Consider the following 21181-nt stretch of genomic DNA (forward strand, 5'->3'; position numbering starts at 1 on the left):
GTTACAGAATGATGCCTTGCGGGTTAAAGAATGCGAGGGCCACATACCAACGATTGATGGATCAAGCCTTCAAAGGTCAGATAAGTCGAAACCTCAAAGTTTATATGGATGATTTAGTGATAAAGAGCATCGAAGAAGACCAAATGTTGAGGGACATAGAGGAAATTTTTGAAACGTTAAGAGGCATCAACATGAAACTCAACCCAGCGAAGTGTTCCTTCGGGATGGAGGAAGGAATGTTCCTCGGGGTAATCGTTGCAGGCACGGGTTTCAAGGCTAATCCAGACAAGATACAAGCGGTAGCCCGTATGCCATCTCCCGCATCCCTCAAAGAGGTCCAAACACTTAACGGAAGATTGGTAGCATTAAACAGGTTTCTGGCAAACCACGCTGCTAAGTCTTATCCGTTCATTTCAACATTAAGGAACTGCCTCAAAAAGGCACAATTCAGAAGGACCCCGGAAGCCGAGCAAGCATTCCAAGAAGTCAATAAGTGTTTAATGGAACTACCCACGTTAACTGCTCCACAAGCGGATGAACCACTAACACTGTATTTGTCGGCATCCGACATTTCCGTGGGCGCTGTCCTATTGATAGACGGGAAAAATGTTCAAACTCCAATCTATTACGTCAGTAGAACACTATCCGACCCTGAAACAAGATACTCGATGTTGGAAAAGCTGGTTTTGGCACTGGTTTATGCCGCCAGACGGCTCCGCAGATATTTCTAGGGTCACCCCATCAATGTGTTAACCAGGTACAAACTCAAGAATGTGTTGAGTAAGCCTGAATTGTCCGGTCGACTGGCAAAGTGGGCCATCGAATTGAGTGAACACTCGATCGAATATAAACCAAGACCGGCAATCAAAGGACATGTGCTGGCGGACTTCGTCACAGAAGTCCCGCAGCATAAAGAACAAGAATGTTTGATCAAACAACAACCCCAAGCACCTCCGAAACAAGGACAAGTTTGGTCATTGTTCACGGACGGAGCTTCAAGCAGTGAAGGATGTGGTGCAGGCTTAAGGCTAGTCAACCCCGAGGGGCATGAATTTACATACGCCATCAAGTTGGACTTTAAAAGTACCAATAATGAGGCGGAATATGAAGCCTTCCTGGCAGGCCTGCGGATAGCAAAAAAACTTGGGGTGAAACACTTGGAAGCACAGGTAGATTCCATGCTAATAGCGGGACAAATAAATGGAACATATGAAGCCAAAACGATGTTATGGCCTCTTATTTGTCGCAAGCAAGGGTCTTGATCCGCCAATTCACCTCCTTCAATGTTGTTCACATTAAGAGGAGCGAGAACAAATCGGCGGACTCTCTTAGCAAGCTAGCTTCAACGAACTTTGAGCATTTTGCCAAAGACATTCGTGTAGTAGTCCTAGACCATCCATCCGTTCCACAAAACCAAGTCTTGGTAATTCAAACTGGCTCCGAATCTTGGATAACGCCTATTAAAGCTTACTTATCTTCCGGAGCACTTCCAGCAGGAAAGGCCGAGGCTCGGAAGATCAAGCATAAAGCCTTGAATTACCAAATGACTGATGGTATCTTGTACCGGAGATCATTCCTTGGCCCGCTATTACGTTGTGTAGACGCAGAAGACGCAAACTACCTAATCCGAGAAATTCACAAAGGTATTTGCGGGTTACACGCGGGACCAAGAATGACAGTCACAAAGATTATGAACGCAGGGCATTATTGGCACGGCATGCACTTAGAAGCTGTGCAAGAAATCAGAAAGTGTGATTCATGCCAACGTCATGCCCCCAACACCCTGCGTCCAAAGAACGAACTGATTTCAGTAACATCTGCCTGGCCGTTCCAGAAATGGGCTATCGACATTATGGGACCTTTCCCAGAAGCCCCAGAACGAGTCAAATTTTTGATAGTGGCCATTGATTACTTCACCAAGTGGGTGGAAGCCAAACCAGTCGCATCAATAACGGCTTCAAGCGTGAACAATTCCTTTGGGAATTTATCATTTGCCTGGGAACCTACAATTGGATCTCTTTGGTCCAGTGAATGTAAAAAGTCTAGGGGGAACATCGTACTGCTTGGTGATTACTGATGATTTTTCTCGATACTCGTGGGTATATTTCCTGAAGTCGAAGGATGAAACTGTTCAGATGGTAATAAATTTGATTACCAAAGTTGAGAACATTATGGGAAAAAGAGTTAAATACATCAGGAGTGACATTGGGACTGAGTTCAAGAACTATCAGATGGAGATCTTCTGCCTACAGAAGGGGATTGAACACCAATACAGCGCACCGTATACTCCGCAACAAAATGGAGTGGCTGAGAGGAAGAACAGAACTTTAATTGAAGGAGCCAGAACCATGCTGGCTGATTCGCAACTTCCTGTGGTGTTTTGGGCTGAAGCTGTTGCAACAGCCTGTTATATCCTTAATAGAGTGTTAACTGTTAAAAGATTAAATAAAACCTGTTATGAACTAATGCATGGGAGAAAGCCCAACTTGAGTGGTTTTGAACCATTCGGGTCCCCGTGTTCGATATTAAAGACCAATTCAAAATTTGGTGAAGTAGCCGACGAAGGAATCTTAGTCGGATACGTTGTTGGGACTCCCAACAGACGGGTCTTTAATACATCGACCAGCAAGGTTGAGGTGGTATGTAACACTGATATCACAAGTTACAAATCACCAAAACCAAGCACGAGACCCGCTGTGGTTTTCGACTATGATAGACTCTTTAAATCTTTTAACATGCCTTATCTGGATTTTGCAGAAGCTGAGGAACGAATTGCTACGAAGATGATATGCGATGAGGAAGACACTTTGGTGCAAAGACCACAGTATGATGAATGTCAGTCTTCCTCGTCAAATGCTGTCAATACCCCTGCTGCCTCTACTGAAGAGGAATTCATCAATCCGTTTCACTCTCAACATCAATCAACCATGGATGAGCTATCTTCGAACTTGGAAGATAATCTAAATGTCAGTTCGGTTCCGACTACGAGAATTCACAAAAATCACCCGTTGGAGAATGTGATAGGTGATCTGTCCGCCGGTGTACAAACAAGAAAAAGCGTGAATGAGCACACCTGTGTTTACACAAGCATTAAAGACACAGGCATTATCAACGAATGCTTGTACACCTGCTTCATCAGCCAGATTGAACCAAAGAACTATCAAATGGCTCTTAAGGACAGCTCGTGGGTCGAAGCCATGCAAGAAGAGTTAGCTCAGTTTAAGAAAATGGAAGTATGGAATTTGGTTGAAAAACCGAAGAATGTGCATGCGATAGGCACGAAGTGGGTCTTCAAATTTAAGAGAGATGAGAAAGGGGTTGTTATCAGGAATAAGGCGAGGCTGGTTGTTAAAGGCTTTAATCAACAAGAGGGGATTGATTACAATGAAGTATTTGCTCCTGTGGCAAGATTGGAAGCCATTCGACTATTTTGGCATTTGCTGCTCATAAGGAGATGAAAGTTTTTCAGTTGGATGTGAAGAGCGCGTTCCTAAATGGTAAAGTCGATGAGGTTGTGTATGTTGAGCAACCTCCGGGTTTTCCTGACCCTGACTTTCCCGATCACGTGTACAAGCTAAGTAAAGCGCTGTATGGACTACATCAGGCACCTCGTGCCTGGTACTCAACGTTATCCGATTACTTGCTTGAGAATGAGTTTGAAAGAGGTAAAATTGATAGCACATTGTTCTTCAAGAGAAAGGGTAGCGACTTTCTGCTGGTGCAAGTCTACGTGGACGGCATTATTTTTGCTGCATCAAAGGTCGCCATGTGTCAGGAGTTTGAGGCCGTCATGAAGAAGAGATTTGAAATGAGTGCTATGGGTGAACTAACATTCTTTTTAGGATTGCAGGTTGATCAGAGGAAAGACGGGATGTTCATTCATCAGACGAAGTATGTCCATGATGTTCTCAATCGCTTAAAGATGGAGGACAGCACTCCATATGATACTCCAGTCTGCGTCAATCACAAATTGGGTGCTGATTCAGACAACGATGCAGACGTGGACCCAACCCAATATCGGGCTATTATAGGTTCTTTAATGTACTTAACTGCTTCTAGGCCTGATATAATGTTTGCTGTTTGTCTTTGTGCACGCTTTCAGGCAAACCCAAAAGAATCTCATTTGAAGGGTGCGAAGAGGATACTGCGGTATCTCAAGGGCAAACCGAAGCTGGGGTTGTGGTACCCGAGAGGAGGAGACTTGGAGCTAGTCGCTTACACAGATTCTGATTATGGAGGGTGCAATCAGAGTCAGAAGTCTACAACTGGTGGATGTCAGTTTCTTGGTGGCAGATTGGTGTCGTGGCAATGCAAGAAGCAGACTTCAGTCGCAATTTCAACCTGTGAAGCAGAATACATGGCAGCATCCAACTGCTGCTCCCAGGTTCTTTGGATTCAACAACAGTTGCGCGACTATGGTCTGAATTTCTCACTTACTCCTATTTGCATTGATAACACAGCTGCTACCTCAGTAACAGTAAAACTAAACATATTGACATACGTCATCATTTTATACGGGATTGTGCTGAGAAGAAACTGATTGTGCTCGAGAAGGTTGATACGTTAGATAATTTCGCTGACTTGTTCACGAAAGCGTTTGACAAAACTAGATTTCAAAACCTTGTTGAGCTGAATGGGATGATCAATCCCGAGTAACCATGCTTTATGTTAGTGTTATAAAAAAAAAAAAAAACAAACGTCACTATCGCTTAGAATTATGTCGGTTGCCTTAGTTTGATGGACATTTCTTCGGATATGTTTGGTCCTCATTTCTACTTGTAGAATCTGAGGATAGTCATTAACCAGATGACTGAGAGTGACCGGGGCGGTTTATGATGTGTTTTTATTCTTTCGTTGAAAATTAGTCGATCATACTTAGTTAGAAGGACACATACTTGTATGTGGTCGGTCCAGCTGATCCATTGGATCTTCGGGATAGCCGTTTACCTGAAGACTTTGTTTTGGTCGGGGCGATTGATGTTAAAATTTATTTTCCGGGAAATGAAATTATTTTTCAAGTCTACTACTTCGTAAGAAGTTACTTTACTATGTTTAACAGAAAATTGATCCAACCTTGGAAAGTGATAGATATACTGATTCTGTGTGCTTAACTAGTGAAGTTATTAGGCTTAAAAGTCTTTAGAACAGTCATTGTATGTCATGGTAGCTTTTTATGGTGCGAAGTGATACTAACTAAATCTACTCGATTTTACGTGGAAGCTCCTTAAGAGTTGTGCATGTTTTCATACATATCTTTCCGAATGATAGGCAGAAAAGCGATTACCCAGTCATAAACGAGCCCGTGAGTGTTCTGATTCCCGTGAAGATAGCGTGTCAAGACACTGCAGTGATCCAGATTCGGGACTTGCAGTTATTTTCTACTTGAAGTTGTGTATATACATGTTAGATTAAAAAAAAAGTATTCTAGAGTTCATAAGGTTAATGATTCTCAATCAAGACACAAGAAGGTGAACGGGAAACAGAGTCTAAGATCGAAGAGTAATTACTACTTAATCAGACACTACGGGTCAAGGTCAATTCGGGGTGACTTGGGGAAAGCCAAATACGCCTTGAGAATAGATAGGAGGCATCATAATCTCTGAGTTGTTGCCCACTTAAGTTTTGAGCTTAATTGAACCTAACTCGTATCACAGAAACGATGAAAACCATTTTAAGTATATTACCTGCTTACAACCTGTTTTCTTTATGTCATAATACAGCTAAACACGGATCTATGTGACAGTCACGAAATTAGTATGATTCCTGTTCGGATCTTTTCTAAAACATGGTAGCCCCTGTCGAGACTGAAATTTGATCCCGTGTACCTTTATTTTAAAAGTTTTTCTATTTTTGGAGTTGTATGATTTTATACCTGGTTACTTGGTCTTGATCGTATCATTTAACGCTTTAAAGGATGTTTTAAAACTTAATTGCAAATTGTTCAAATTATGGGGTTTGTTTTGAAAAATTTTAATATCAGCGAAGTTCTGCATAACTTCGCATGATAGGCGAAGTTATCCACAACTTCGCCGATACATCTGTGGCCCTATATAAAGAAGTTTTAAGGTCAAACAGTTTCATAATTTTCAAAACCAGCGAACTTATCTTCCTAAACCTAGGCGAACTTATCGATATCTCAAATCAGTTTTTGTTACCTCGATTCAGATCAGATTCAAGGTGTGTAGGGTTCCATATTCGTATAATCATTGTTGTTAATGTTAATCACAGGTCGATTCGACTCGTTTCGTAACCTCGATTATTTGAAACCTAAACACCCGATTTTCAAACTTGATATTACGTGATAGTAATTTGCATGAACGTCTAAAACTTCATAAAATCATGTGTTACGGAGTCCTCGATCTCCGAAATCATCTTCTACACGTCGTTCAAAATCCTAACTGTTACCGATTCAAATTCGGCGAAGTTACAGTTTAGGCGAAGTTATCCGTAACTTCGCCTGAGGTTTAACTTCGCCTGATTATTGATTTTGAAACAGTTTATGAGGCGATGTTGTGATTAGGCGAAGTTATCCGTAACTTCGCCTGGACCATTTTACATAACAGTTAACAGACGAAGTTCAAGTTGAAGCGAAGTTGTTTCCCAACTTCGCCTCACCTTTAACTTCGCCTGTACATAATAGATCACAACTTCGCTCATGGTAACAGGTGAACTTGTGATTCGCTTTGACGTTTATCTAACTTAACCTGTTTGTTGCAGATATGGCTGCTGTTGCTGGAGCAGGTGGTGCAGGCGGAGATGACGGAGGTGATCAACAAAGACAGTTCTTCCCGGGTCACAACATGTATATCACCTTAGACCCGGAGGCTAGCGGAGTTGATGATTTCCGCGAAATCATGACATTTCTGTTACGCTCGAGGATATTCCACGCCATTACAACAACTCTGCCGATATCCTTACCCAACATTGAGGATTTCTGGCAGACCGTGGAATACGACTGTAGAGTCGAACCCCCGGTGATGCGAGCAACAGTAAACAATCAAATTGTTCAGTTCTCTTCTGAACATATCCGGGCGGCTCTGCGGTTTGGAAACGAGACAAGGGATGACCCGACAGAGTTTGTAGCTCCTTTCCGCGATGGAGCATTTTTGAGGATGGGTTATTCTGGTCCCTTGGGGGATTCGCAGAGAAGGAAGGGTTTTCTGCTTGACCAGTGGCGCTTTCTCATGCATGTTATGATAGTATGCATGTCAGGGAGAAAGGCGGGCACTGATGGCATGGGCGCGACCATGCAGTCAGCAATGACTGCTCTGACATACAACAAGCGATTCAGCTTTAGTCAGATGGTCTTTTATGAGATTGATCGTCAACGAAGAGCGATGGCGCGTGAGCGGTTCATCATGTATCCAAGATTCCTTCAAATGATCTTGAATCATGTTGCTCCAACGCTTCCTCAGCGCCGTCCGATCCGATATGTTGAGAGTGTGAACAAACGGATCTTCGCCCAATGCAGATCCTCCAGTACGAGGAGCAAACCTGAGCTTCGTCCTCGCCATACTCCACTCTTTGGGTACTTAATCAACCCCTCGTGGGGATGAGTTTAGGGACCCGGCACCACAACAGGCAGGAGCACCTCAAGCTATACCTGCTGCTCCTGTTGTGTCACCGGAGGAGAACGTGGACCTTGATGCAGAATTTGGTGGTCAAGGCTTCTTTGATATGGATCGGGTGGATCCAGAGGAGAACGTTCAGGTTCCGGTTGTACGTGCTTCGACTGTGCATGTTACTAGGGCAGCTACAACAGTGGCTGGCTCAGATTCTGATGATGAAGTGGCAGAGGCCAGAAGGATTATGGTGACTCGAGAAAGACTACATGGGAAAAGAAAGAGAACAGATGATGATGACGAGTCAGACTATGAGGAAGAGGTACAACAGTTGATAAGGAGGTCAAGAAGGGAACGGATAGGTGCAGGATCAGGAGCCGGTGAGAGCTCTAGGGTGGTACGTTTCACTCCACCAACACTATCCGGTATGACAATGGTTCCCTCATCACTAAAGGTTACAAGGCCAAGCGCTACGGGTGTTCCCGTGGTGGCTACATCGTCTACATTTGGCCTCCCACCCCATACTTTCCAACTTTCGACTCCCGAGATTGTTTCATTGCCGCCTCCGACCGTTACTCCATCGGAGGTCGTGGCACAATTTATAGAGTCGACTGTTGTGGCCACTGCAGGGCTATCGGTGACGATACCACCTGCGGTTACGTCTATTTCTACTTCTGAGGTCCCGGTGACATCGGCAATCCCTCCTCAGTACACTCAGGACATTTCACATATGAGGTTCGATTTCAATGCAACCCTCTCAGAATCAGAACGAATAGCAGCACTTGAACGGGTCGTGGCAGAACAATCAAGGGTGAATCTTATCCAGACCCAGGCTATTCAACGCTTAGTTGCAGAGAATCAGATGCAGTCGTCCCTGCTGGTAGAACATGGAAAAATCATAGATGCTCTGAAGGAGTTCTTGGCATCTCAGGGGGAGACGAGCTGTAAAGGCGACGAGTTGAGGACCAAGAGAAGGAATGATAGAGACGATGATCCCAATGCGTCGAAAGATGCAGGTGGTGAGCTACCAAGAACTACTCAAGCTCTTGGAACTTCCACAACTCAGGGGGAGTCGACAACTGCAGCTGGTGGTGATGATGTGGTGGTGGTGGACGTAGAGGAGATGGATGATGGTTTGGTTGGTGATGATGATATTCTACCGAGTGATGTGATAGAGAAGATTAGAGAAGATATTGTGATTGATTATGAGATTGAAGAGGGAGAGATAGTAGAAGAGAATGTGGAGCATGACATTCCAGATGTTGAGAAAGCAGATTTGAGTAAAGAGATGGCAAATGATGAGTCTGAATGGGAAGAGCAGCCTAGGTGGAAGGAAGGCTACGCTAAGTGGTTCGTCAAAACGAAGAAACCGGCGGTCCCTACAATGTTTATGAAGAGTTACAACATTAAAGGCTATGCTGAAGCGAAGAAAGGGATTATTTGCTGGATCTATGATGAGCAGTTGAGGCTCTTCGTGATTAAAAGGTATGACGGTGTTCAGTACTTTAGAAGACTGTTAAGATCGTTGAATACACTGCCGGAATGTGAAGTGAAAGACTTAGCCAGATTGGGGTTAATCAATCGAAGTGACGATAATATGGCTAGAGTCATTGGGAAAATTGTATGGAAAGAAAGTATAAAAGAGAAGAAATTTGAGCTGTTAAAACCACAAAAGGGAAAACTTGTTGAAGACAAGGATAGAGGTTTGAGAGCTGATGGAAAGCCTTGGATGGTCATGAAGTATAAACCGATCCGGTGTTTGAAAGAAGTACCGATGAAACTAATGCCCAAGGATGTGCTTAAAGACCTAAAGTGGTGGTTTGTAGATTGTGAAACAGCTGAGGCAGTGATGGAAGACGAGGATGAACAAGAGGTGCTAAGAGTTTACGATCTGATGCATTTGGTAAACTTATCGCAAGCTGATCTGCAGGTGCTCAATGAGAAGAAAATCTTTTATATTCCTGCTTGGAAAGACGAAGCGAGGAAATATCAAAGAGTTGTCTCTGTTTGTGTTCGAGAAGGAGTGCATGCGTGAAGATACAAGGTTGAAGATTACAAGACACGTGTTTGAAGCTAAAGAGATGAAGCTACTGCCAAGGGGGAGTCTGTTGGTGCATGATGTCAGTAGTTCAGTGTCTAGTGTCTGTAATCGCGTTTGTAATGTTTTATGTTTTGTATAAGCGAAGTTGCTAACAAGTTCGCTGATATGGGCGAACTTGTTAAAAGACAAGCGAAGTTAGTGACAACTTCGCCTGAACATGCCAGGCGAAGTTGTCGTGATTATATAAGCCATCTGTTACGGCTTATTAGTTAATAATTAACATTCAGTTTTACAGAGAGTATTCGAGAGAGAGAGTCTGTAATCAAGTGATCTTCGTATCACGTGTTTAAGGTTGGTATACAACGTGTTTGATTATCGTATCGTGTGTTAACCGTATTGTTTTCTATACTCGTAACGTCTTACGTAGGGATTCCGCACCTGCGTAGTACGCGATATCTCGTGTAGATCCGGCTGGGAACCTACAGCAGGAATTGGTAAGTGACAATGGGACCCAATTTGCTGACAGCGGACTACAGGAATGGTTGAAAGAACTTCAAGTTACTCAAGTCTTCACATCCGTAGCTCACCCGCAAGCAAACGGTCAGGTCGAAAGGACCAACCGAACTATCAAAGAAGGGATCAAGGCAAGGTTGGGTACTAAACGGACGAGTTGGGTTGATGAATTGCCTCATGTACTTTGGGCTTTCCGCACCCAAAAGAACTCTAGCAACTGGGAGACACCGTTTAGTCTAACCTATGGCACCGAAGCCATGATCCCGGCAGAAATCGGGATTCCATCTGCAAGGGTTCTGTTGATTGATGACAACAATCACGAACTCAGGATGAATCTAGACCTACTGGAAGAAAGACGAGAACTAGCATCGATCCGCGAACACAACTATAAGAGACAACCCGAGAAGTATTACAACTCGCGGGGTCCAGAAATGCGAATTCGATGCGGGAGACTTTGTTATCCGCAACAACGGGCTTCCGGCCAGGAACCTCCGGACAAGTTAGCCCCAACTTGGGAGGGACCTTATAGAATCAAACAAGTACTATCTAAAGGTGCCTACAAGTTTAAGAAGTTGGATGGGACTGATATCCCTCGAACTTGGAACGCAACACAGTTAAAGAAATGCTACATTTAGCAGTTTTATTTACTTTTTATTTTGGCCTGCGCGCCACATAGACTAGCAAGTTATGCAATTTCCTTTAAAGCAAAGACTTCTTATTATTGATCAAATGAGATTACAGCAGGAAGAAATATTTACAAGGGAAAGTATATATATATATCTATGAGACGACATTTTCGTCATCCGCAGTATTATCAGCTTCCTCTTCTTCTTCCTCCTCATCAAGATCCAGCAGATCCTTTAACTGCTCTATGGCATCTTCCATATGCGCAAGCTCCGATATATGGTCGGAAAGGGAAAACTTCAGAGTATCAAACTCCTTGATTTTCTCGATAAGGATAGAGGAAGTGTTTTTTCCAGCCAAGACATACTCCTCCGGAGCCCGGCCCTCAGAACCAAACTTGTATCCTTCTTCTAAGCCCATCTGCCGGCGTGCTTGCTCGGAAGCACGAAGGAGTATCGCAACACAGTTCCCAAGATCATCACTGTTCCGAACGTCAGTAATAACCTATTAAGTCAAAACAAACATGTGTGAGCACACACACATCCAAATTGACTATGTTAACAAAAAAGAGTTGATACCTTGGGAATCGCCGTTGATAGAAGCCATTTCTTATCCGCCTGAGCCCAGATAAGATCTATCTTATGACCAGTTCATTCCAAGTCTTAGTCCCGATTCTTGGCATTAAGGTCGGATAAACGCCTGTCTTTAGCCCTGAGTCAGCCTGAAGGGTCCTTATAAGCTCAGCTTGTTCATCCAGCTGTTTCTGTAGAACAGTCTTAGCTTCCTCAGCAGCAAGGCGTTCAGTTTTCTCCGCCTCCATGGCCCGATGGCTATCCCGGGCATCTGTTAACGCTTTAAGAGCTTCTTTCTTAGCGTCTAACAATTGCGCTCGGTTTCTTCTAGCTCATCGTTCATGGCCAATCAATCACGACGTATTTCCTGATTGGTGGAAACAGTGTTCGCCATGTGATAGGAGTTGGAGTCCAGAAGCTCCTGGCGGATGCGACGACGTTGTCGCTCCCTCTCTGCGGGAGGGAGACTTTCGTGGAGATATTCTTGGCAAACGTCCGCATCGTTTAACACTGAGTTCCGACGCAGTGACCAGTGAGGATTATGCGAGGCAGTATCTTCCTCCACTTGAGATGAGGAAGCCTGCCCTCCATATTTAACACACTAACCCCCTTGATTTCGGAAGTGGTACTCGTGGCAAGGGGGAGATGTGGGAAATTTCTCGAACTCACCAACCTCTTTCTCCTTGGTAGGAGAAGTGTCCGACATGTTGATCGGATCTTGAACAGTGTTTGGTGGTGAGGTTGGGGGAGTCGGAAGATGTGAATCCTTTAAACCTGAAAATTCCCAAAAGCAAACTTATTAAGTTCCCAGGAAGCAACAAGTTCAATTATAATCATAAGGGTTCAAGACTTACCCTTAGAAGCGTCTTGGGCGGAAAGCTCTCGAATACGAGCCACCAAGTCCGGGATTACGGCCTTCTCCTTCTTCTTTTTCTTCTTCTTAGGTGCAGCATCGGAAGGCTGTGCTTTCCGCTTGCCAGCAGCCTTTGAAGTGTTCGCATTCGTACCATGAGGTTCGCCCACAACGGATTGAGGACCACCTTCCTCGCCTGTCGTCGGGTCGGCGGTGGTTTTCGAATCCTGCTTGCGGGTCAAACCTACAGTCGAAGGTGAAGGGTTAGTGTGACATTCGTCAATTTCGGGTCACTTTTGTTATGTAAACCCGACCCGTTTGTAACCCGAACATTTCAAATATATAAAATATTGGATCTTGTCATTTAAAATATATAAAATATTGGTTTTTTTATATTATGCATTGTTTGACCATTTAAACATACCCATTTTTATGCAAACCATAAAAGAATCTTTGTACCCAACCCTTCACTCCTTCCCTATATATACACACCCATCTTCTTCATTTTACTCTTGCTACATCTCCAAAAACTCTCTCAAAAACTCCATAGATTCAAGGTTGTTATTTCTTATGTATTCTTGAAGTTTTGACTTCTCAAGTCAAACTAACTATAGTCTTTCATTCTAACTTGTTCATCTAACATTACTAACTCTTGAATATGGTGGTACAACATATATATAATACACACCCCTTGTTTCCTTTATTTGTTACTTCACCGACTTTGGTTGGTTAAGTTTCGAATGTCATAAGGCAAGGCTTCATGGAGGACTTCGTGTTCTTGATATATATTTACACACACATAACTTATTATACATATCACTTATGACTAACTTCTAAACCTTTAGTATGTTCATCTTATTTACAAGTTCCATGGTGTGGGTTTGTATAAGACTAACATCGGTTTAACCAAAACTAGTTCAAATCGGAAACCGAACTTTTGTTTACTAGTTTTGTTAAAATAGTTGTTTAAACATGTTTATTGCTAGATTTGAGTTTCAAAAATCATTTTTACAAGTTCTTTGATATTAAGCATATGGAATCCATCTATGAACTCGTTGGGAGATGGAAACCGAACTAAACCGAAACTTTTGTTTAAAAGACTTGTAGTTAACTTTTTTTGTTGTAAAATTTAAGTTTTCTTCATTTATAAACCAATATACAAGTTCTATGATATTTGGGCATGTAGAAACCATCTATGAACTATTTGTGAGATGGAGACCGAACCAAACAGAACTATACCGACTTTTACTCGCTTAAGACACACAAGTGTGTTTTTAGCTATTAAGACTTGTATATTTCTTTAAAAAAATAGTTTACAAACTGATTTTAATTATTTTCTTAAGTACTTGGAATAGTTGGATCCAACTTGATCTCATAACATAGTTTGGACTGACAAAACCGAACACTCGCTTAACGTGCGTTGTTAGTTCTAAACAATAGATCTACATACTTGGTTAAGTGTCAGTATGTTTTAATGAGGTATCTCATAACAATTAATATTTTGGAAAGTTGACTTTGGGTTTGACCATTTGTCAAGACCCGAACCGACAACCCGAACACTCATTAAAAACCCGTTTTAGTATCTTTAGCCTAATAGAACTTGCATTTTAGCATTTTCCCCACCTTATTACTTAACATTGGTTAAGTAAATATTAAGGTTAGATACTTTAACCCGGTTTTGAGCAAACTTACATTTTTTAAAAGGGTTATTATTATAAATTCTTAAATAGTTACTTGAACTTTAATTGATTAGTTTTTGCAACAATTATTTTATTTAAAGATCTTCAGGACAACCTTTCTAAATCCAAGACTTTCTTTTATTTAGGCTTCATACGTTAAACTCGTCGTTCCGAAAAATCTCCAAATAATCAATCTTTCAAGTTTATTACTTGAATGTGAGTAACTTCATACCCCGTTTTCTATCTTTTATTTTGCGGGTGACATTTCAACTTATCTAAACTAAATGTTTTATACTTGGGTCTTAAACCACAAACGTTGTTGTATACCTTACTTGAATAATTGCTCGATTTGGTGTTCTATGCTTATTTGACTATGTGTTTATCGCTTTTGGATGGTGGAACTATAAATCCTAGACCATTTGGCAACCCCTCATGGCAAGGTGTCGTTAACGTAATGCAATTAACGATAACTATAAAATCCTAAACTATTTGCAACCCCTTATAGTTGGGTGTCGCTAACTTGTTAGCGATAACTATTTATCCAAGTTTATAGCTATTATTTATGGTTTTGTATACTAGTTTTGTGGCTTTTCATACTATATATCTATTGTTCAAACTTATGAATTGCTCACCAACCTTTGTGTTGATAAACTTTATTTTATGAAATGTTACAGGTTTGCATCTAGGTTGATTATGGAGTTCGGTGAAGAAACGTCACAAATACCGTTAGGATATTAGCAAAAATGAACAATATTTGATTTGCTATATTTTGTTATATTTGAGTTATGAATATTTGGTTATGTGACATTTTCGATGTTGTGAAATGAAATGAGTTTGTTAAATATTGTCGCTTTAAATAGTGTCATGCGCTTATGAGCAATCGTTGCACCCCGGCATGTTCCGCCGCCTTTGGTCGGGGTGTGACAGTTAGTAGCACCAATCGAAAACCCTTCCTCGCAGAGTGATGACTCTTCGCTAGATGAGAGGAGTACTATCACCCCGCTCGAAGTAGCGACGGTTATAGGTCGAGGTTGGGAAATACCTTCATACTTGGTCAAACTCCTCACCTTGTGCGTACATCGCCTTAGAGACAAGAGGCTCCGGAGTGAGAGTAGTGGAGAACACAAAGTTATTCCGCGTGCGATCCAAGAATGGCACGTCATGCTTTGTAATGGGGCGGCCCACCATCATGCCACCCATCTTGTCCACAAGAGTGGAGAGGATCGTACCTTCACATGCAATCGAAGAATGTTAAAGAAAGTAAATTAAGAACTCGGAACGTTGCAAGTAAAAACTTACTCCTGTCAGAGTTCTCGTAATAAGGTTCCAAAGTAGGAAATGGCCACAAATGGCTCATCTTGGCATGCACCATAGCCCCTTCGTGAATCGGACGCATGGGTGCCGAAGTATTGGTTAAAGTGAGGAACCAGGCACGAACCTCATATTCGGAAGCAAGGACTTCCGGTAATTTATCCTTCGACTTCCGGTTAGTCATGGCAAACGGGATAACATCCTCCCGGATCCAGAAAATTTTTATCTTCCACCCATGGATGCTGCGAAGCCATTCAAAATCAATAGATCCTTTGCCGGTGGTGGAGAAACCATACCAGCCTTCACGGTAGGTCATCTTGTAAAGAACGGCGAACATCCCAACAGAAGGATCATAGTTGTGTGCTTGGCAACAGAACTCGAAGCGTCGAAATCTGAGCATCCCAAAAGGATGAACCTGGGATAAGTGAATCCCATACGCCGTTAAAACCGATTGCACGAACTTGGTCACGGGCAATCGGAAGTTCCCGGTGGTGAAATGGTCCAAGTAAACGGCCATTTTCTTCGGCGGAGGCGCCATTGCGATGGATCCCTTCGACGGACGTTCGACTTCCCATTCCGGAGGGAAACCATACACGTTTTTAACATCTTCAAAGTCCTTTTCCTTGATTTTGCATCCAAATTAATCAATAGCAGGAGGATTCTTCTTCTGTGCAGCCATTCTGTATAAAATACGGAAACATATGTAAGAGGGCAAAAGTTCTTTGATATGAGTAAAGGAGAAAATATGTAAGTGATAGGAATGGATTGAAGACATCAAGGCCTATTTATACTCATCGCAATTAATGCGACCGTCTGACTGACAGAGGAAAGAGAAAATACGGGCCACAGGATGACTGACACGTCAGGCAGGAGATTCGAAAAGTGCTTACAGGCTGTCAAGTAAACCTGTGGGAGCTGCAGATTGCTTTAAGATGATAACACTGTTAATAAATAATAATAGCATTAGAAGGTCATGCATATATGCAACAACAGCTGGCTCATCTGAAGGGATGTCTAACGGGCTAACACATACACACACATACCAGGTCCAGGACCATCAGGACCAGAACCAGGACGAGGACCAGGACCCTATATGTGCATAGACATGACTCACCCAACTCACATGCAAACAAAACAGTATAAATGAAACTTATATGAGCTTGTTTTCGGATGATAATACCACTTTCCTTTTTTTTCCTATATATTTAAAGTTGCATGATTTCCTACATTCCTCTTAAACATGCTATATAAGTTATATTATATATAGTAAACAGAAAAGGAAATTAACGATATATTTCTGTGATTAAATCGAAAACAAATACAAACACGTGCAAGCCTTCTAGCGTGATTAGGAATTTAGGATTAGTAAAAATCTCCATCCAATACGCACTATAATAATGTATAGAAATATATATAGGATGATAAGCACAAGGTATTGTTAGTACAATATGATGGATCAATTATTTAGAGACGTAAAATGATGATAATTACGATGGAACATAGTCAAATCAATATCCTATTCATGATAAATGCAATATCAATAAACTCTAAAATATATATTTTTATCCATCGTATGTCTTCATTAGATCATAACCAAGATAATTGTTTGTTTAATTTTTCCTCATATACCAAAAGAGGTCCTTTTGTCGTCAATTCGTTGATCTGGCCTAACAATGAGCTGATCAACACATACAATATGTAGAATCTGAAATAATTTGGACAGATGACATGAACAAGGTGAAATGAGGAGTTAATCTAGAATGTTGTTGTATGATATATATTGAAGAAATACTCACTAAGGGTGGTGGGTGCGCATCCAACACTTCAATTCATCTTTCACCAATTTTAACACTCTCTTCCCCCTATATGAGCGGCACATCATTCCATCATCTTAATACATCTTTCTGCGTACGGCTTTGCGATGCAACCCAATCCATCTGTCAACCATTTTATTTGTTTTCTTTAATTAAATTGACTAAACTATTTTCAAATTAAAAACATAAATATAATTAAAAAACCTTAAAAAATAACATTCATTAAAACAAAATTACAACTAAAAAAAAAATTAAAATACTAATTAAAAAAAACATAAAATTAATCATGCATTCGGGTTTGTAGGCAGCGAGCAGTTCTCTTCAACTACGGGATGGAGCGACATAAGAATTCATGAGAAGCTCACGACGAGACAAGCGTACCGGAGTCATCTTATTCAGCTGGGGATGATTTCTTAGAACTTCCCACGCTTCCATGTGAAAAAAAACACCCTTGCTCGAGACCTGGTTTTGGTAGTCACGATGCTTGTGAAAACGTTTGTGCTTCAGGCATCACAGAAAAGTGCAGCTACGTAGAATAGGTGGAATTGCGTAACACTCTTAACGGCATCCCTCCGCTCTGCGTTAATTTTGGTGTGTGGTACGTTGGCCGGTACCTCCAAATTGAATATAACACTGTTGAACTGCAGTCCAAAATTGGCCTCCCGATGCACCATTTTCACTCACGTGCATCCAAGCCCTCGCCAATGTGACCTCCTCGTCAAAGCTCCACAACCCTAGCCGTGCTCTTGGGGGCATTGCTAGTTTGTGATTTGAAAAAGAAAGTTTTTCAGAGACTTTGATCGATATGAAAGAACGAGTGTTGTGTAAAAATTGGTAGGAAAAGTTAATTTTTATAGGCTAAAAAAAATAATACTTCGTTCGTCACATTAAAAGTGTCATGCCTTGAAAAACACGAAGTTCAAGGCTGATTGAATGATTACTTTTTCATTTACCAAATGACAATAGTGTCCTTAAAAATTGGTACATCGATAATGTTTATTAATGTTAGTTGTGTGTGTTTAAGGGTAAATATGAAAATTGACTAATAAATTTTGAAAGTACACGTTTGTAATGGGACAAAAAAAAAATATAAACACTTTTAATGGGACGGAGGGATTAATAATAATAACAATTTTAAATATCACCATTGAGCTTGGGATGACTAATGGTGTGATTTTTTCTGTACCTGAGGATGGGGGTGGGGGGTGATCAAGGCGGTGTTTCCGTCAGTACCGGGCGACACCGATCCCTTCCCGCCCCCATTCTGTCCACCCTAAGGGCACACGGTGTGTGAAGTCGGGTGGTCCAGTATGGTTATATTGCCAGTACACTACACTAATAAGGGGATGGTGTTCCTATCCATACCAATCCCGGCCCTCATTCATAAAACTCTACAAATATTGATCCCGACAGGACAAAATTCCTGGTCATTTCGATTGCAATATGCTACCAATATTGGATCCTTGTTCCACACTTTCCAGCCTAACTCTTTCTAAAAATGCAAAAGTTGAAATATGAAATATTTACAAGTTCTACTCCTTTAATAAATAGAAAGCAATTTTTTCAAAAATGTTTTTAAAGTAACCTCAAATATAAGTTGCCCTAGCAACTTCATTATGTGTGAGATAGCTAGATAGAGATGGATCACTGTTTACTTTAAGCCTGCTATTAATTAATTAGTCAAGTGGGTTGGTTTTGTTTCTTTTTCCTGTAATACTCATGGTCCTCTCCCAAAATTACTTCTTGTTGAAGACTTTCAAAATTAAAAATAAAAACATGTGTGAACCCCATAGTTCATTTAATTCCCATCTCATCTCTAGAAACCCTTCCAAGACAGACAACTTTATTTCTCAACTTTGTTTCAACCTACACCCTCAAGACCACTCCCTAGCTATCTTCATCTTTATAATTCTTCCATCTAGATCCATACCTCTATACACTAATACACATGAATTTTATGGGATCAAAAAGTGGTGGCAGTGGTCATGATCAGGAGAAAGATCATGGAAATGATCAACAACCACCTACACTAGGTCCATTATTATTGTCTTCTTCTTACCACCACAAAGAACCCAGCTACTTTTCTCCACCACCACAATACAACCACCTCCAAGGCGGCTGGCTCGGCGAACCATCACCGGATCAAACCGAAGAAGGAGGCAGCAATAGTAATTGGAACATGAATATGATGGTGGAGAAAGAACACATGTTTGACAAAGCAGTAACTCCAAGTGATGTAGGCAAATTAAACCGCCTTGTGATCCCGAAACAACACGCGGAGAGGTTCTTCCCCTTTGATTCTTCAACCAACTACAAGGGTCTGTTGCTCAACTTTGAAGACAGAAATGGAAAGGTATGGAGGTTCCAGTACTCTTACTGGAACAGTAGTCAAAGCTATGTTATGACCAAGGGATGGAGCAGATTTGTTAAAGAGAAGAAGCTTGATGCCGGAGACATTGTTTCGTTCCAACGAGGTGTCGGTGCCACTGCCAAAGATCGGTTGTTTATCGACTGGAGACGCCGCGAAAACCCTAATTATACACCATCACACCAGCTATCAGCTTCATCTGATAATTTATCTTTCTTGTTTCAACATCATAGTTTTATTCACCCTTTAAATCCACTTGTTTTACAATCGTTTCCGGCTCGGCGAAACCCTAATTTCATGCTACATGCTCCAAACACAAACCCTAATGGTTTCACTACTTCCAGATCTACTTACTTTGGACAAGGTGAGTTTAATAATATTAATAATACACCACATCAACAGTTTGGATTGGGGTTTGTTCCACCACCATCACCAGCATCAGCTCCACCGGTTGCCGGTAAACTAAGACTTCGGTTATTCGGGGTTAACATGGACTATGATCAAAACCCTAGTGAAACAACTCCTTCAATTCCATCATCATCTACAATTCCTTACTTGCAGTTGAGGTCTGATCATTATGGACAAGAAGCTGAATGGGATCAAAGTACAATAATATTATCAGCTTCTTCTTCTGCTCATGATAATAATAATAATAATAATAATAATAATAATAATAATAATAATAATAATAATAATAATAATAATATTCCAAAGTCAACAGTTTCTAACATGTCCTTGGATTTGAAGATGTGACACAAATTCTCTAATATGTTACCTGAAATAAAAGATTAAAGAAGAAGCAGGAACTGAATCATGCAGCAATCACTAAAAAAAACAAAAGAGGCTAGGTTCCAAGTTTGTAGGTACTTCCATCTAGTTCCTTTCGTGTACAATTTTCCCGTGAAATTTATTTATAAAACTTGCATTACTTTATATTAACTACTGTCATATTTATTATATATTTATATTTGCATGAATGTATGTATGTATGTATGATATTAATTAGTATTAACATCTCCTTGAATCCATTGAGCCGCCATTTGCAAAAGTTAAAAAGATTCTAAACATGTTACCTCATGATCTGCTACACGATTATGAAAAGCTATAAGATTTTTCAAGATTTGGTTAAGTGAGACTCTGAGAGCATATGATATGATATGATGGTTTATCCAACTTCTAGGCTTAGAGCTTGTTGGATTGAATGATGTGTATGTGAACTACCACAATACTCAAATGAGTCTTTTTTGTGACGGGATGTCAACTATTTACACTGATTTCAAAATCATCCTGGGAAACCCGGCCACCATTGTAGGAAAACCCTTTGAGTCATGTTTCAAACTTAAGACCTTATGATTTGAAGTTTTAATTAACCATCAACCCCATGTCATTGTATTAGAAGGTGACTAGCTATGTGGATAGTAATAATAATATTAAGTAGCTTGTTATTTTATCCAATGGGTGGGCGCAGTACGTTTTTGTTGTTTAATGTAGGAAAGATGAATTAGTGTGCAGAGGTGGAGTACAATGAGAAGGAGAATGATCGAATAAAGGTGTAGATCAGTCAGATGAACACAGTAAATGGGCCTTCTGTGCATATGTTTATTTATTACCTTTGTAGGTTCGTTGCTCTTGCCGCTGCCACTGTCCACTGCTACACCTTCCTTGGTGAGTAGCTACCTCGCAGGTTCTCTCTCTCTCTCTCTCTCTCTTCCTGCCATAATATAGGTGCAGAAAAAAGCTCACTGTGAGTGTGTGTGTGTGTGACAGGCATCTAACTCAAGGAGTTGTATTAAAATTGAGGGAATTTTATAGTTTAATGCTTTTTTTTATGTCTTATAATGAGT

The 21181-nt window shown here is 41.1% G+C and overlaps 1 protein-coding gene across 1 annotated transcript; it reads left to right on the forward strand.

The window, feature by feature from the left end:
• The first annotated feature begins 18432 nt into the window (after positions 1-18432).
• On the forward strand, positions 18433-20090 carry LOC143604789 (B3 domain-containing protein Os03g0120900-like). Its single transcript, XM_077081170.1, has one exon. The coding sequence runs from the start codon at positions 18918-18920 to the stop codon at positions 20088-20090; it is 1173 nt and encodes a 390-aa protein (XP_076937285.1). The 5' UTR covers positions 18433-18917.
• Positions 20091-21181: the final 1091 nt, after the last annotated feature.

This window comes from Bidens hawaiensis, unplaced genomic scaffold (assembly GCF_021521415.1).
Source record: "Bidens hawaiensis isolate Kalapana, Puna unplaced genomic scaffold, B.hawaiensis_p1.1 tig00001961_1, whole genome shotgun sequence".
NCBI classification, from domain to species: domain Eukaryota; kingdom Viridiplantae; phylum Streptophyta; class Magnoliopsida; order Asterales; family Asteraceae; genus Bidens; species Bidens hawaiensis.